This window comes from Micromys minutus, assembly GCF_963924665.1.
Source record: "Micromys minutus genome assembly, chromosome: 2".
Taxonomy (NCBI): Eukaryota; Metazoa; Chordata; class Mammalia; order Rodentia; family Muridae; genus Micromys; species Micromys minutus.
The window spans coordinates 16,530,065-16,547,099 of NC_137971.1; the positions used below are offsets into that span (position 1 = coordinate 16,530,065).

Below are 17,035 nucleotides of genomic sequence, written 5' to 3' on the forward strand. Positions count from 1 at the left end.
AGCAAGTGTGCTTACTCACAGCCCTCAGGAGGCTGATGCAGGAGGATCATGGGTTCAGGCCAACCTTAGTGTTGTACCAAGGGCCTATCTCAAAACACACAGATGAGCAACTTTCAAATTGTTTACTTCTAGATGTTTCTATTTAGTATTTTCAGATCGCAGTTGCCATCAGGGAGTTGAACTGAGTAGCCTTGGCTACTATACAGCATGAATGTGCATTTCAGCTTTTAAGTTTTCCCCAGGTGCTGGGTCCTAGGCAAGTTCTCCAGGTTGCATTTGTGTAGTTATCTCTTAGATATATCCTTTACTTAGGTGGGGAGGAGTTGTTGGCTAAGCATGTTAAGGAGATCTCAGAACTAAATCACAGGTCGAACTTGCTTTGAACATTTAAGAGCGTTTAAGACACATGTCAATTAATATTAACTCTGCTTCAGGCAGAAGATACATGGAACATAAACGCCCTTGCAATGAAGGAATCCTCCAAGGTGTTTTTTTCCTTAGAGTCTTATCTCTGAGAGATCTAAGGTTCACTGTAAAAAAGGAATCTTTTAATTTCTAAGAAATGCATTTTCCAGCTTTCAGCTACTTCTATATATTCTATGAATCTCCATATCAGACATTGGAACCTGTAAATACCAGCAAAAGTGGCTTATTGTAGGCCAGGACAGGGGCTCATTTGCAGCCCCTGAGAAGGAAGACTCAAATTAGGTCAGCCAGGGTACCTGTCAATGTTCAGAAGTTTCTGGAACAATGTTAAACAAAAGTTCTTTTGCCTCTTCTTAAGGATCCTTTACAGAACTGCAAAGAAGGCTCAGTGGGGAAATGTGAGAACCTGAGTTCGAATCTGTAGAAATCACTTTAAAAAGCCAGCAATAGTAGCAGAAGTATCTGCAATCCCTGCACTTGTACAGGAAGAGACAGGGGATTCCCAGAAGCTTGCTGGTCAGCTAGCCTGGCATACAAAGTGGAAAAATAGGCTCTATCTCAAAACAACAACAATAACAAACCCACAAAAGGCAGAAGGTAAGGACCAACACCTGAGGGTTTTCTCTTATCTATATGTTCTGTGATATGACACACACACACACACACACACACACACACACACACAGGGAGAGAGACAGACAGACAGACAGAGACAGACAGAGAGAGAGAGAAGCTACATTGGAAAACCAGTTCTTTAAGATAAGTCTTTTTGGCATCTAATTGGTTAGGTGAAGTAGACTTCTGAATTACCTGTAAGTTCAACTGTTTGCTCCTTCATAGAAATTCATTATATTTTATGACCTCTTCTTTCCTTTCCTTCTTTCCTTCCTTCATTCCCCCCCCCCTCTCTCTCCCCCTTTCTTTCTTTTTTCAGGACAAGATTTCTGTCTGTGGCTCTGGTTGTCCTGGAGCTTACCATGTAGACAAGGTTAGCCTCAAACTCACAGAGATCTGCCTGCCTCTGCCTCCAGATAGCTGGGATTAAAGGCATGCATCACCACCTGACTCTTCCTTTTCCTTTTTTAAAATTCTGCATCTATTTGGGTTTCTCATGACCTACCTCAGGAACACTTATAAACTTGAACCTCCTCCTAGTGAGGACTCTCTTAGAGTGTCCATCTTGATGGGCTAACCATAAAGGGCTAGCATGCATAACTTGTCTCTAGAGACAAAGCTCAAAACCAGGCTCCAGCAGATGTGTCAAGTGCATTTTTAAGATTTTCTTCTACATTTTATCTGCTTCATTCTTGCCAAATCCAGGCTTTTTCAGATGCTCAATAGGAACTTTTACCATATTTTGAAGAATGAGATGCTCCCCAATTAGATCTGTAAATTTGTTGCAGTTTTTCTTTTTGACAAACTTAGGACACACAGGTTGGGGGTTGGAGACAGGACTCTGGTTAAAATGCTTGCCGCAGGAGCATGTGGAGTTCAGTTCTTCAGAACTCATGTAAGTTCTGTTGGCCATAGCCGCCAGCCTGCAGATCTGATAGATGGCAAAACTGGCCAGCGAGACTAGCTAGCCACATTAGAGGGCTCAGACTTGACTGAGAACATTTGTTTCAGTGAATCAGAGGAATCATTGGGATGGGGCAGTTAAAAGCATTTGATGTTTTTGCAGAGCAACCAGGTTCAGTTGCCAGCACCCATGCGGAGTTAACAACCGTCCGTATTTCTAGTTCCAGAGCACAGGATGCCCTGTTCTGACCTTTTTGGGTACCAAGCATGTATGCAGGGCTCATACACACAGAAAAACCATCCATATGTATAAAAATGAAAATAAATCTTAAGAATGATTAACAAAAAACATCAGCTGTGGGTCTCTACTCTCATATCCGCATACAAGCAGTTACACACCCCCACACGTATGCCTATAAACATGTAGATACTCTCACAGCACAAACACACATGAGAAAGGAAAAAATGTGGGAGGATAAACTTACAGCTTAGCGTCCCACATCCTCAAACAGTGGACAGCAGCACAGCTTCTAAAGGAATTCTTGAATCTTTCCCACCAGATAATTTACTAGAGACTCAGTTTGTGCTTGCACACACTGAAAGGCATCCACTGTGTGGCTCACCTTTTCTTGCAGCGAGTGCCCTGGCATGCTGGTACTTGGATGCTGAGAAGATCTCCCAAGGACTTAAGATTGTGGCGTCTGGAACTTCAGGGCAGTGGAGGCTTCTCCAGCAGATCCTGTTTCTGCAAAACAAGTTAGGTATTGCCACAAAACCCTCCTCTGGGCCTTCCACAGAGGGTGATTGTCCTAGTTCACACTTGGTGTGTGTGTGTCTTCTCCCCAAAGCAGCAGATTTATAGGCTCCGGCTGGCACTGAGTGACTGGCTTAGATTTCCTCATGTAGTCTTTATCTGCTGCCAATATGGGACAAGGTGTGCAAAGCTAGCTGGCCTAAGTCCAGCCCTGGGTTGAGGTAACTGTAGGGGAGGCTAGGAGGCAATATGGTCAGATGGAGACTAAGCCAGGGTGATGGGATGCCTCAGACACCTGAATCCCAGTGGCCCCGCCCCTGCTCTTTACCATGCCAAAATGCCAATGATGCTTTGTCAACTCTGGCCTTGTCATCAGTCAAAGGGAATTTGGTGCCACCTCAATCCACTGCTGCCATTGGTTGGATGTTATCGGCTGGTCCCTTTTGGGTCATATTCTTGTTCTTCCTTTCCGTCTTATTTTTAATAACCTCCTGGCCTCCACCCATCATCACCCCATGACTTCAGGGGCACATCAGGGACTCTTTTTGTCATCCAATTGTTAGGGTTGGGTTCAAGCCTAGGGTGATTCCACACGTACCACAAACACCGGGGTTCCCACAGTACAAGTGGGAATAGAAAACCGAGGTGCTGCCCATCCATCACCTGTGACTCCACCTTGCTTTCCCATTCCCCTCAGCCTTTGGAAAGGGGTTCCGACCTCAGGCCATGAACCAAAGATGTGTTTGGAAACTGCCTCTCCTTTTACCCTACGGCTGTCTAGAAGTCACATGTCAGTGGCCCAAACAGTCTTCACTGTCTACTAACTCCTGGGCTAGGAGCTGTGGCAACATTGTCAGACAAGCACAGATGTGTGTGTTTGTGTATGAGCCCTCCGTTTGGCCGGTAGGGATGTTCTGCAGGGGACCACCTCCAACAGGAACTATCAGGCAATCCCATTTTTGTGCCCACACTTCCATAATGTGCTAGTGAGCTTCCCCTGCTTGTTGAGTTGGAAGTTAGCTTTGTTTGTCGGTGTTGCTGCTTGAACACTGGGTATTGTACAGATCAAACAGTCTACCACTGAGCTCTACCCCCAGCCCCCAGTTGGAATTTGGGCAGGAAGCATAGACAGGTCTTTTAACCCAAAATAGTCTAAAGGACCAGCATGTGGGAATAGAAATAAGAAGAGAAAGCAGCTATAGAATGGCTCATTCAGACCAATTCACAAGAGACAGTTTGTTGAGCCATTCCGGGCTTCTGGCAGGTGGGTATTCCTGGGATCCGTTGCCTAGAGGAGGAAAGTGATACATGGATAGGTCAGAAAGCTTGCCCCTATTTGGACCAGATACTTGTGGTGAGGTTGAGTCAGCACAGAAATGTATTTCTCAAAGTTCTGGAAGCTGCAGTCTAGATCAAAGCTCCAGAACTCTTGTTCAATTCACACGTTGGATATAATGTTTACATTTTAAAAATTTGTCTATTTTATTTTATGTGTGTGAGTGTTTGCCTGCATATATGCATGTGCACCATATGTGAGCTTGGAACCTGAGGAGATCAGGAGAAGGCATCAAATCCCCTGGAAATGTATAAAGATGGATGTGAGTAACCTGCCACGAAGGTGCTGGGAACTGAACTCTGGTCTTCTGGGAGAGCAACCAATGCTTTAAACTGCTGGGCCATCTTTCTAGCCCAATAGTTTTATGTATTTATGTGATCTCAACAGTGTAACACAGTTTTATAGAAGGAAGATAAGAAATGAAGAGAAACACCAGGCTGAGCTCCTATTTCTGAAACTTGCTGAGATGAGATAGCAGCTTGTGCAATGCACTGTGTTACAATTGCACTGTGATGGGAGTGATACTTTGTTTTGTAAGGTCGTTCTGTTTAGCAGCTTGGTACAATCACACAGTTAATGGCAATTCTTATTACACTAACCTGCAGACTATTTAGGTCTTCAAATTACTCCATGATTCTACCTGGAATATCTTTCTCAGACTTAAATCCACTTTCTGTTTAGCAGAATCTAGGTCATCAAATTCTGCTCTTAGCAGTTCCTCTTCCTTTCTTTCTCCCTTTTCCCTCTTCTTCCCCCATTTCTGCCTTGCTCTGTCTGCTGCTTTGATTACTTTGTCCCTGGGAAAAGATCTTATCATCTAACCCAAGCTCAGGATGACCTTTGGTGCACAGTCGTCCCAATTTAGCCTCTCTAGTCCTAGGATTAGAGGTTGGCACCTCCACACCCAGCTTGCTCACCAATCTCTACCCTTAATCTTAGCCACAGGGGGAAACGTGGTAATAACTCTTGACTTCTAAACACACTCCTTATCTTCCCTCCTGCCTTAGTCAGTGTTTTATTGCTGTGAAGAGACACCACAACCAAGACAAACCTTATTAAAAAAAGCAGTTAACTGGGGCTGGCTTACAGCTCGGAGGTTTAGCTCATTGTCATCATGGTGGGGAGCATGGTGGCATGCAGTCAAACATGGTTGGAAAGTAGCTGAGAGTTCTATATCTGAATCTGCATACAGCAGTTAGGGAGGTTCTGGGGAGGATGGAGAAGAACCACTGGACAAGGCTTGAGTTTCTGAAACCCCAAAGCCCACCCCAAGTGGCACACTTCCTCCAACAAGGCCACACTTCCTCCAACAATATGCCCCAAATCCTGTCAAAGAGCTCCACTCCCTACAGCCATTTTCATTCAAACCACTCTACTCTCTTCTATAAAAATATTGTTCATATTCTTCAAGTTTTAGTCATAGGTATATAGTCTATAGAAATACAAACAGATGTACATGTGTGTGCATGTGTGTATGCACACACAAAGTCAATGAATTCCAGAACATCCAAAATGGAAGCAACACAACCCTTCATCCGCTGAGAAAAGGATAGTAAAAATGATCAGGTATTTATTTGGCCATAATATGGAATATAGGTTAAAACATGAGCCTTGAAAGCCAAATGATGAGTGAAGGAAGCCAGGCGTAGAGCAGCACTTGCTACGTGACTGTGTTCATAGGAAATGTTCAGAAAGGCAACTTTATAGAGACAAAAGTTTGAAGTGGAAACCTAAGGGTTCTTTGGAGAGTCAGTTGTATTGGATGGGGTTTTTCTGGGGGCAAACGCATGAAGAAATGTTTTCCTGATGTGGACACAGGTGAAAGGCTAAGGCAGGCTTGTGAAGGAATGTTTCACTGAAGCAGACACAGGAGAAAGCACAGAAAGGACTCGTGAGGAAGGATTCTCTGCTAGGACATTGGTCCGCCTTACGTTGCATGGTTGAGCTCCATTTGTCAGGACTCTGCAGACTCTCGTAGACTGGATGCACATGCTGAGGCAAGGCACATGGAGGACACGTGATGTCACGTGATGTCACGTGATGTCCGGAGGGTATAAATAGGACTTGACGGACAGTGACGGAGGCTGAGCTAGGCTTGCTTACGGAGCTAGCTGTGCAGAGCTCGTGGGTCTCCTGTCTTTGCTGATCTTTGCTTCCCTGAGAGAAGCACAGCTGAGAATTGCCCCTGGTCTCTCTTGCTGACTCGTGGCGAGGCTGAGGCCGCTGTTTCTAACCTGACTCTACTGGACTGCTTGTGTATCTGAGAGGTGTTTTCGAATGGATCGAGCTGCCATTGCCTGCTGACCTGTGAACTGAACTGCTGATTCCCAGACAACACAGATGGGAACTACTCCAAGGAACCTTTCTAAACAGGCCCACCCGTGCCCACCCCCCGCCCTGCCAACCCCCTCCCTACTTCTGGTGGTGGTGGGCTACAAGAGAGGTTAAAGCATTTAAGAACCATCATTAAAATGAGGTTTGAAAAAACTTAAAGTGACAGAAATTAGCTAAGAGGTTGCTGGGAACTTGGAAGGAAGATGGAGGCATTGTGGGCTATGGGGATGGCTAAGGGATGCAGGGTTTCTTGAGGGCGTGGGGCCTAATCTAAGAATAAGCTAAATGTCCTTACATTGTTGTATTTGAATAGGTGAACCCTATAATATAGAGATTATATCTCCAAAAATAAATAAATAAACACCAAAACCCTTCTGCTACCGGCACCGCCGCTGCAGATGCTGAGACTGTCAATTTGCTTAAATAAACAAGCACACTAGTCAGGCAGGCAACTCCACAGACTTCCATTCACAAGGAGCATGGTTCATGGCATTGGGACAATAGATCAGAGCTGCAGGAACAGCCCTCGTCACCTTGTGGCAGAGAACAGTGGGGAAGGAGGAATGAAAGCCAACGCTGCTCCTGTCCCAGGTCAGTCCCAGACAGTTCTCTGGATAAGAAGAGACAAGAGACATGGACCCTTGGGCCTGTGAGCTTTTTCCTATCCAGTGACCCAAGCTAAGTCCCAGGCAGCTGACGGCCAGGAGAGATGGTGCAAGTGGACTGTGCCCTCTCGGTCCAGGCAAGCGTCCAGGCTGGTCTCCCTTCTGCAGCCTGTCTGGGTACCACTGGCTTCTTCTGGAGAAGATGTAGTAGAAATGCTAACAGGTCCTTTAAATTAATTATACTTCATTCAGGTCTGTGTGCACGTGTGCACGTGTGCATGTGTGCATGTGTGCGTTCGTAAAGTGGATATATTGAGAATGAGGATTTGGAAGCCACAGAGTCCAATGGAGGTCAGAGGACAACATTCAGGAATTGGTTTTCTTTTTCTCCCACGTGGGTCCTAGGGATCAAACTTCAGTCATTTAGATTAGCACCAAGTGTCTTTCCCCTCTGAGCCATCCTGCCAGCCTTAGAAATATTGCTGAACACTCAAAAATATTTCTGCCAAAGAGCTCTAACTCCTCATATTGGTCCATAAGGTTAAAAAACAAAACCAGAAAACAGTATAAACACTTTCGCTTTTGAACCTGTCCAGCCGAGTTAGACACCTGCTTTACTCTATGTAAGCCTTCAAGGAGTCTCTATAACCCAGCCATATTTAGACCTTTCAAGGCCAAAGGCACAGGGGTAGGAGAAACAAAGGTATTCCAATAGTCAGCTTCCTTCCCCAGATCCCTGCAAAGGCTCTAGTTATTGCCCCAAACCTACAGCCACCTTGGATCTCAGGAACAGCAGAGACTACCCCCAAGTAGAAACAGTCACCTCTTGGAAACTAGGTTGCCCTCTCAGGGGGACAGGGATTTATCCATGACTGTCGTTCAGAACGAGAACTGATGTTTGGAACCACATCATCAGAACCAAGGCTGCCTTACGTATACTTGCCTCTCCCTCCTCAATCTTCCTCTATTTAAATGTCAACATCAGTACCCCAAAGATGGGCTGCAATGCTTCAATTCTGTCATTCCAAATTGGCCACTTGGACTAAAACAATTCCTCATCCACTATTACCTTTGTTTCCTTGGGGTGAATGGGCAAAGCTGATAGGTTACAACTCACAGAGCTGGGGTTCTGGCTTAAGCCTGCTGTTGCCACCCAGGAACTTGTCACAGGCCTTGTTTGGAGGAAACCTCCATATCTTCTGCTGAGGGAGCTGAGTCCGGATGTCCTCACCTCCAGGAGAAAGGAAGAAGTCAGGCCAGCAGGGGAAAAGCAAGAAGACAGCATGAATGAGCAGGTAGCATGAAATCATAAGAAGCCATTGGTCTGCACCATGCACAGAATGGTCCACAATCCCTCTCCTGTCCGTCTCTCCCTACTTCTTCCCAATTCATTCAGGAGTGTGGCAGATAAAGTGTGGGGCTGGGGAATGATCTCTGCTGGTCTGTGACTACTGGTCTCTGAGCCCTGGTACAGCTCTGCAGACCAGAGAGAGTGTGACTGAGAGATGTCCTAATGTTTCAGGAGAAGAATGTACCAGCTGAGATCAGGGACCAAGGTCTCAGGATAGGGTCATTGGTGGCCTGACCCCTCTTCCCAGGGGCCAGGCTACTTCCTCTCTCCTGTGTAGACAGACCTGCAGGAGATTTCCCCCAGCTTGCAGAATCAGCATATGTTGTGTGCAAACTTTCTGTTTATGAATGCATGCTAACACAGGGCCTGGGTCTCCAGTGACCTCCTCTTATTGGCTTCCTACACTGGTTCCAAGAGCCCAGAAGGAGGTATCAGATGTTCTTGGAATCCTGAAGTAGTATCCCTCTTTCTCTCTTGGATGCAAGAAACAGATTCTGGTTACTGCTTTCCCTTAGGGGTCCAATCTTGCCCCCTCCTCAATCTTTCCCCTTCCCTGCTTTCTCTCCATGTTCTCAGAATCCACAGGAGCAGGGGCAGACACTACCACTATCCTTACCTTCCTTCGCCCTCTAGTAACCTCATTATTCAGATGCCATTCTTGCTTTGTCCTGACCCAGGGAAGATCACAGAGAGTAGCTAGCCATGACCTGATCTGACCTGACCTGGCCTCTCCCCGCTTTGTGTACACGCTTGGGTGCATGTCCCAGCTGGGAGTTCCTACTTCTCCATTCCATACTTCTGCACCAAGATAACCACCCGCCTATGGATTGAATGCTGACTGAGACTCCCATGTGCCCAGCAAAAAGTCGTGTTGGGCAACTAAGCCAAGTTCACTGCCACTCCTGGGAGCTCACAGAATTCTATTGCTTCCTTTGCTTTGTGTTGTTGTTGTTGTTTGAGGCAGGCTGTCCTGCAACTCACTTTGTAGACCAGGCTGTCCTTGAACTCAGAGATCTGACAGTCTCTGCCTCCTACTGGGATTAAAGGTCTACTATGTCTGACTTTTTTTTTTTTTCTTTTTTTTTTTGGAGAGGGTCTCATGTATTCCAGGCTGGATTTGAAGTCTCTATGTAGCTGAGGCTGGTCTTGAACTCCCAGTTCTCCTGTTTCCACTTCCTAAGTACTGGTATTGCAAGCATGTGGCACCACACCCAGCCTGAGCACACAAACTACTAAGATAAAGTGGACAAAACCCCAAAGCAACTTGTACATGCCAGCATGTGATAGCACAGAACATGGCCGTGATGTATTAAATGGGGAAGTGGGAAAGGGACTGTATCAGTAGAGTAACTCAGAATCAGGCATGACATGGGAACAGGCTTGAGGTGAAGGAATGGGGCAGCATTTAAAAATTTCTTGTGTGCACCGGGCTGGGAGGTCTGAGAGTCTGTGTATGGTTAGCTACACATTAGCTGTTTGCAAATATAAGTTCCTGGCACTGGGAATGCCACAGAAGGTTCCAGAGCTGGACATGTAGATATTGCTAACCAGAACGTTTGAAGTGTATTCATCAAGCCTTCCTTCTCTTGGTCCCACCATCCACCCCTGTCCCATGGACCCACTCCAGGATGCAGACACCCTGGAAACTGTTGGCAAGAGACAGTTTGAAATTCCCCTTAAGCAGACTGCAGGCAGGGGTCTTCTGCCCTGCTCTCTGACCTTGTTAACCCTCTTATCTCTTCCTCCTCACGAGGAGAAGGGAAAATCCACCATGCCCTCAGCTTTGCCTTTGGCATCCAAAGTACACATGATTACAACCTGGTGAATTTCCAGGCCCAACAGCTTCCTTGCTTCGCTTCCATGTCTGGAGAATTTCCCTTCAAAGTTCAGGGTTAATTGACTCTAGATTTGCAATACTCTCTGGTCCAGATGTGAGCATGGGCGTCCCAGCTTCTCCATGTCCTCTGTTAAAGCAGCAGACAGTTGGCTGCATTTATCCCCTTTTAGCTGAGGACCAGCAGTTGGAGAGGAGCTAAGCCCACAACCCATGTTCAGAAGCAACCAGCAGAAGCCCAGCATGAGCTTGGGACCCTCACTGTGGCCTCCCTAGGACAAGCCAGGAAGCCAGCATCTCATCCCCCGGTTACTCTGCCGACAACTTTTTCCTCACCGTCAAATATTAGCACCTGCATATCTGTGGTGTCAGCCTCCAGACCCTCTGGGCCACCTGACAAAGCTGTGGCTGACTTGTCACCTACTTGTCTTTGCTCAGGTGTCCCAGGTATTTTATCATTGCTGTGATAAGATTGACTTGGGAGGAAACAGTTTGTACTTCCACATTGACGTCTATTACCGAAGAAAGCCAAGACAGGAGCAAAGCATGAACCTGAAGGTCCATGGAGGGGTGCTGCTTATTCCGCATGGCTTGTTCAGCCTGCTTCCTTATAGAACTCAGGACCACCAGTGGGGATTGCCCAACCAATAGACTGGGCCCTCCCACATCAATCCCTAATTAAGAAAGTGCCCTTCAGATTTGCCTGTGGCCCAATCTTATGAAGACATTTTCCCAATTGAGGATCTTATCTCTCAGAGGACTCTAGCTGTGACAGGTTAACTGGGGTAGAGTGACCTGAGAAACTGGGCATCCAGAAAGGTCATTGACCTGATGTTGTTCAATTGGAGTCTTGCCAGGACAGACTGTTGTCTGAGCCTGGGTGGGGGCTGCTGAGGCTAACAGGCATCCACAGTTAAGGACTATAAGCAAGAAGGTGTCTAAGGCAGATGTAGGAAGAGCTAGGGTGGACTTAGTAAGTGTGTCTGGGTGTCCAGAAAAAGGCAAGGGTGGAAGGAGCCTCTGCTTAGATTGCTGGGGGTGGTGGTGGAGAGGCTGACAATGGGGCGTGAATTGTCCTCTCAGAGGTGGGCAGGCATGGTATCTGGTAGACACTTCAAGAACCAAGTCTGCCTCCTATCTGAGAGCATGAAGGGTACAAGGAAGAGACAGACATCAACTACAAGTAAAGGGAGAGCCACTGACCAACACTGTTTACCTGAGGCGATGTTGTCCCTGAGAGCTTTTAGCTCAGAAGCAGAGTCGCCAGTCAGGGAGGGGAGCAAACCCAATCCTCAGGGATACAGGTTTCGTTTGGTGGTCTATTTCTTTTTAAAGAAATTTTGTTTGGAGAGGAGAACGAAGTGAGAGACCAGGACAGGATTTTTTTCAGGACAGCCTCAGCTGTACAGAGGGGGTAACTGCACCCCCATCATGCCGCCACCTGGTGGTCACAGCGGACAAAACACTTAATGTAGTACCATTCTGCTGAAGGACATAATTCATTGGGTCGCTTCCCCGAAGCCTAATTCTAGAAAGGTTCTCTTTAGGATCCTCAGGTATCTTTATCTCGCAACAAAAACTTACACCATGTGAGTTAGCTGAGATAACATGGCGGAATGAGGTATGGTCACCCTGCTCCTCTCAAGCACTGGGAGCTGCCATCCCTCTCAATGTGGCTCTTGTCCCACACAGCACACCCCAGCTTGTCAGAGTCTGGTGAACCCAGAAAGCTCTGAAGAAGTTTTTCCGAGGTGGTCATGGCAAGAAACTGGAACGTGCTAGTGGCAAACATGGGTGGCCATCCTGCCACTCCACACCGGGATGGCATCAGACCAAATTCTCATGCCAATGGAACAAGGAGACCAACTTACTGAGGGGATTCACTTCCTGAATAAGTGTGATTTTGGTACTGATGGGCCACATGGCCTGTCTGTAGTCCCCTCGGGAGCTCTCTCATTCAACAGCTTTCAGATCCCTCCAGTCCATAGGCATCCCCCCTATGGAGCTGTGTGCATACGGCCGTGTCACTCGGAGATGATGTCACACAGTCCTGGCTGAAAGTGTCCACCTTAGAATGAGCTGTGTGAGTGGGCTGCTCAGAGCTGGACGCTACCAGAAGACGTGAAGTTTGACCTGGGCTTTAAGAACATAGCTTCTATAAAGCCTTATAAAATTTGATAGTTTAGCCCTGAAATAGCTCTCCAAATCTAGGGGAGCTATTCAAAACTCTGCAGACAGAGTTTCCACAGCTTCTTGTTTCAAGATATACCACTGGCGAGGCAGCGTCAGACCCAGGGGTTTTGCTCAAATTCACTTTCAAGAGCCTGAGGTCACAGGCAGCCTGAGCCCGAGTTTCCCTCCCCATACTGATTGCCTTCCTTTAACAGAAACCCATGGGGCTTGAGAACTTGGAGAAATATCAAACAAAAACCATCATGAAATTTTGATTTGATTTGTGACTTCTTCTTCCGGCATTTCTCAACCCTCGCTGCACCCCTGCCCCCTAGGGCGGCACAGTCTGATCCACACAGGAGGGAAAGAACTCAGTACTGAGCAGGAAGTGACTGGATGGGTTCCAGGGGGTGACCATGAATAGAGCAATGGATTGTGGTCTGGAGCTCTGTCATATCAGGAGACTTGTCACACGAGGAATGTCCTCAAGTTCACTCAGACCTCTGCTGATCTCAGGCCTCCTCCGGAATTCAGGATTGCCCAAGGGAATGGGAAACCATCTCATGTTCCCTTTCTCTTGGGGACCACGCTGTTGTCATCCCATTCCTGACCCTTGTCAGGAGTCCTTGTGCAATTGCTTAAAAGGCTCTTGGCTCCCTCCTTGCTCAGCTGATCTAATGTAAGCTTCTCCCCTCTGGCCCAGCTTCTTACCCTTTTCTCCAAGGAAAACTGGCACCTCAGTGCATCTCACTGTCTGCAATAGCGGAGAGATGGACACTTGTCCTTCAAAAGAGGGTCAGACGGCCTTCAGATGCAGATTGTGGAGAGAGCCACTCCTTTCCAGTGTCTGAGTTTTGGCCAAGAAATTCATGTCACCGGTTCAGGGGCATGACAACTACTGTTTCTTCCCTGTCTTAGATCTTAGGAAACATGGCTTAATCAGGGGGTGGGGCCTAAACCTGGTCCAGCTCTCCTTCTGGGAATATGCAAGGCTTGAGATCACCTGCAGGCTGCTCTGCTTTGCTGACCTTGAAGGTAGGCTTCAAGCCAACATGGCTAAACAGTAACTGTAGGCAAAGAACCTTGGTTAGAAGACTCCCCTGCAGCACCTTGGATGAGGGCATGTAGAATAACTACCAACATTACATCAGAAGCACTGTTCTTGGCCAAGGCTCTTGCTTTGGACAAGTGATCAAAGGCCAGAGCTGGGTACAAACAGGGCTGTGGTTAGCGCTCCATGCTAAGTCTCCATTTGGGAAACTGAGCAAGAGGGGGATGCAGCCAGTCCCAACAGCTCTCATACTCAGCTCATGCTGAAGCTTACAGCTCTGATCCGAGTGCTAAGTCAAGTCCCAGGAAACGATGACAGAGAGATGTCACCTCAACCCTTGGCCTAGGCCTTCCCTACCAGACTGTTGCCCACATTCTCAAGAGGCCCACCTCTAAGGGTATGTGTCACCATTGAGTCATGAAGCCAAACGTCAGGAAAATAAACCTAACCTGGAACTCTGTATTCCTTTTCTTGTCACTGTCACTGGCAGAGACTTTGCCTCTTACAATCTAACACTGAGATTCCTTTCACCTATGTCTTTCACTGAACTATAAGGAAGTTCACCAGGGGACAGCTGAAGGAGTCACTCTGAGGAGCCTGGGAGACTACTGATTGAGCTGTCAAGAAGCACTCCCGCCCTGCCCATCTCTGGCCTTGGTCCTCACTCTAATCCATGGTAGTCCTTTCAAGCATTTTTAGAAAAAAGTGGTATCAACTTATGTCCACCACATAGCTCTAAAGTCCTTTTATCTCCTAGCTCCCCCTTCTCCCCACCCTCTTCCCCCGTGTCTGCCCTTTGACCAACTCAATAGCTGGAAGTTTGGACATCCCATTCTGGGTTCTATCTGTTCCTAGCACTCCCTCTGTCTCCCCCCCCCCCTCTTTCTAGTCTGTCTGCAGAACATTCTCAGGCCCCTTTCTCTTCTCACTTTAATTTCCAATTCCAGTTCCCCTATAGTTTCTTTCCTTTTGTGTCCTGGAGGGAGGCAGGGAGGGATTGAGGGAGAGCGGGAGGGAGGGAAAGATCGGAAAGGATTGATGACCATTAGTGTCCTTTCTGCGTCCTCTCCTGCATGAGCTCAGCTCCCCCACCCAGACGGGAGGCAGAGGCTAAAAGGGAGCAGCTGCTCTTAGACACCACTCCCTGGGCTCTCTGCTGCCAGCATCAGTCTGGGTCTTTGTCCCCGAATTTCCTGTGACAGTGGACACCTGTGGCTTCAGGTTTCCATCTCTTGTCCCCATGGATATTATGGAAAGTCCCAAGGAGCAGGAGCTGCAAACACTGGGGAGCAGAGCCTGGGATAACCCTGCCTACAGCAACCCCCCTTCCCCAAATGGGACCCTGAGAATCTGCACTGTCTCCAGCGTGGCTCTCCCTGAGCCTAAACCCCAAAAGCCAGAAGTCGGGCGTCAGGAGAAGACGCAGAGAAGCCTGGTGTCCAGTTGCTGTCTCCATATCTGTCATGGCATCAGAGGTACGGGACGCGAGGAGAGGTTTTCCTGGGCTGTTAGAGTCAGAAAAGGGACCACCTTAGCTTTGAGAGGGGGACAAAGGTGACCCAAAGAAGAAATCCTGGTGTCTGAGATTTTCTTGTGTTAGAGTTGCTTGCCCCAGGACAAAAGGCCTGGCTCCTGGGCTGTCAGGAAGCCCATTTCCCAGGCATAACTTGGGGACCCAGAGGATAGGGAGAATAGTGCATGGACCACTGAGGTGAGGAGGCTCTAGACCACCTGAAACAGATGCCCACCCCGTTCACAGCCTCACTCTGACCCAGTATCCTCACCCCACCTCCCACAGGGACTTTGTAGGAGGCAGGCAGGGGTTTAGTGCTACAGTCAGGTCCCCGGGGTTACTGGATGGGTGAGGTAGGAGACAGGTAGGAGTAGAGAAGTAAAAGGATGTGCTGTTGGGGACTCTGGGCTTCTCTCTATGCCCGTAGGACTGTGGGGGACAACGCTGACGGAGAACACAGCCGAGGACAGAGAGCTTTATGTCAAGACCACCCTGAGAGAGCTTGTGGTGTACGTCGTGTTTCTCGTGGACGTCTGTCTGTGTGAGTAGCCACTGTCCTGAGTATCTGCCTGGGAGAGGCACCAGTGTGTGATATGTCTGTGCGGGGCAAGTGGATCCTGGGGATTTTGTGTATACACCAATATGCAACTCTTGCAGCTTCTTACACTGAGTTCAGTGGAGGAGATCCAGTAGGTAGAAATATCATTAATAAAAGGAGATTCCTGTCAAATTACTAGGTAACCTGATTTTTCAAGTTCAAGTGTCTACTGCTGAGCCGGCAGCCACAGTGTTGTGTCGACAGGTAGAAATGCTTAACCCTTAGTAAAGGGTAGAAGGTCCTCCTTTCTATTTAATGGGTTTTGTGTGGTTGGTTATTGTGTGACCAATCACACAAATATGATCCATGTCTCTTGAGGCCAGGAAGAAAACGACTCAGGCTTTAGAGTTCCTGAGAAGACAGTTGGGGTTCAATAATATGGCCCACTCCACACAGGCAGGCAGTCTCTGTGGGACACTAGCTGGGTAACTTTGGTGTCCAGGTTCGGAGAAGTAGAAAGACCACAATGGATGCTATGAGAGAGCTGGAGCACACGGATGCTATTTGGTCTGCAGGTGGGGAACCCGCGCCGTGTTCAGTTAAGAGCTGTGGAGTAGCTGATGTTTGTAACCAAAGCGCAGCTTGCCACCCCAACTGCAGCATCTGTCTTTGCAGGCTCTCTGCTTTTCAGGATGTGTGCACACATCACGGGCTGGTGAATGTGAAGGTCTGATAAAAGAGGTGTGGCTGGAAGCTTCATCTGGGCCTGCCACCATTGTTGTTAGAAGATGACATCCTGGTTTTCGGCACCAATGTTAGGAAAAAGATGAAGAGATTGTAGGGCGGGCAGATATTGTCCATGGAGGTGTGGTGAGGCCTGGGGGCAAGGGAAATGCCTCTGGGAGGCCCATGTTGGGAATCCCTTCCCCCAAGGGACCAGCCACAGGATGGTATAGTACAGAATAGAGTTTATTCAGGTCATGGGGGAGTTAAGAGGGTAATAGAGGCAGAGAGAGAGGAGAGGAATAGAGAAGTAGAGGAGTAGAGGTCAGCCATGAGCACGTGGAAAGAGAGGGAAGAAGGGAAGGGGGAGAGGAGAGGAAAGAGGGGAGAGCAAGAGAGGAAGGCAAGAGAGAGAGGAGGAGGCAACCAGCCCCTTTTATAGTGTCAGGTCACTGGGACAGAGCATACCTGGCTATTGCCAGGTAACTGAGGGGTGGGGTATACCTGGCTGTTGCTAGGTAATTGAGGGGTGGGGTTTACAGAATCCCAACATTCCCCCATTTTTATTTAATTAAAAAAGAAAAATTAGAAGTGATAGTGAACCAGAAATAGGGTCGTGTGATCTCTGACTGCTTCACGCTTGTTTTGGGGCGATATTTCTAGAGAGTCTATTTCTAGTGGGAATGTCCAGTCTTAGAGTTGGCTGTTTCCTTGTTGTCCAAGGTCTATGGAACCATCTGAGGATAGGTCAGAAGGAACAGATCCAACAGAAGCATCTGTGTCTGCGAGAGAAGGCTGAAGCATCTGTAGGTTGCTTCTCTGGAGCTGCTCTAGATGTCATGAGTGCCTAGACTTGCTGGAACACACACATGTATACATT

General features: G+C 47.8%; 1 protein-coding gene across 1 annotated transcript in view; it reads left to right on the plus strand.

Annotated features, from left to right (window-relative positions):
- Positions 1–14,621: 14,621 nt before the first annotated feature.
- The window catches only part of PKD2L1 (polycystin 2 like 1, transient receptor potential cation channel), a gene marked incomplete at both ends in the record, with an annotated part of 33,684 nt that continues 31,270 nt past the window's right edge, over positions 14,622–17,035 (plus strand). Inside the window, 2 exons of the mRNA XM_080911565.1 lie at positions 14,622–14,856; positions 15,322–15,435. Coding sequence (XP_080767691.1) covers positions 14,622–14,856; positions 15,322–15,435 — 349 coding nt within the window. The remainder of the gene's footprint in view (positions 14,857–15,321; positions 15,436–17,035) is intronic.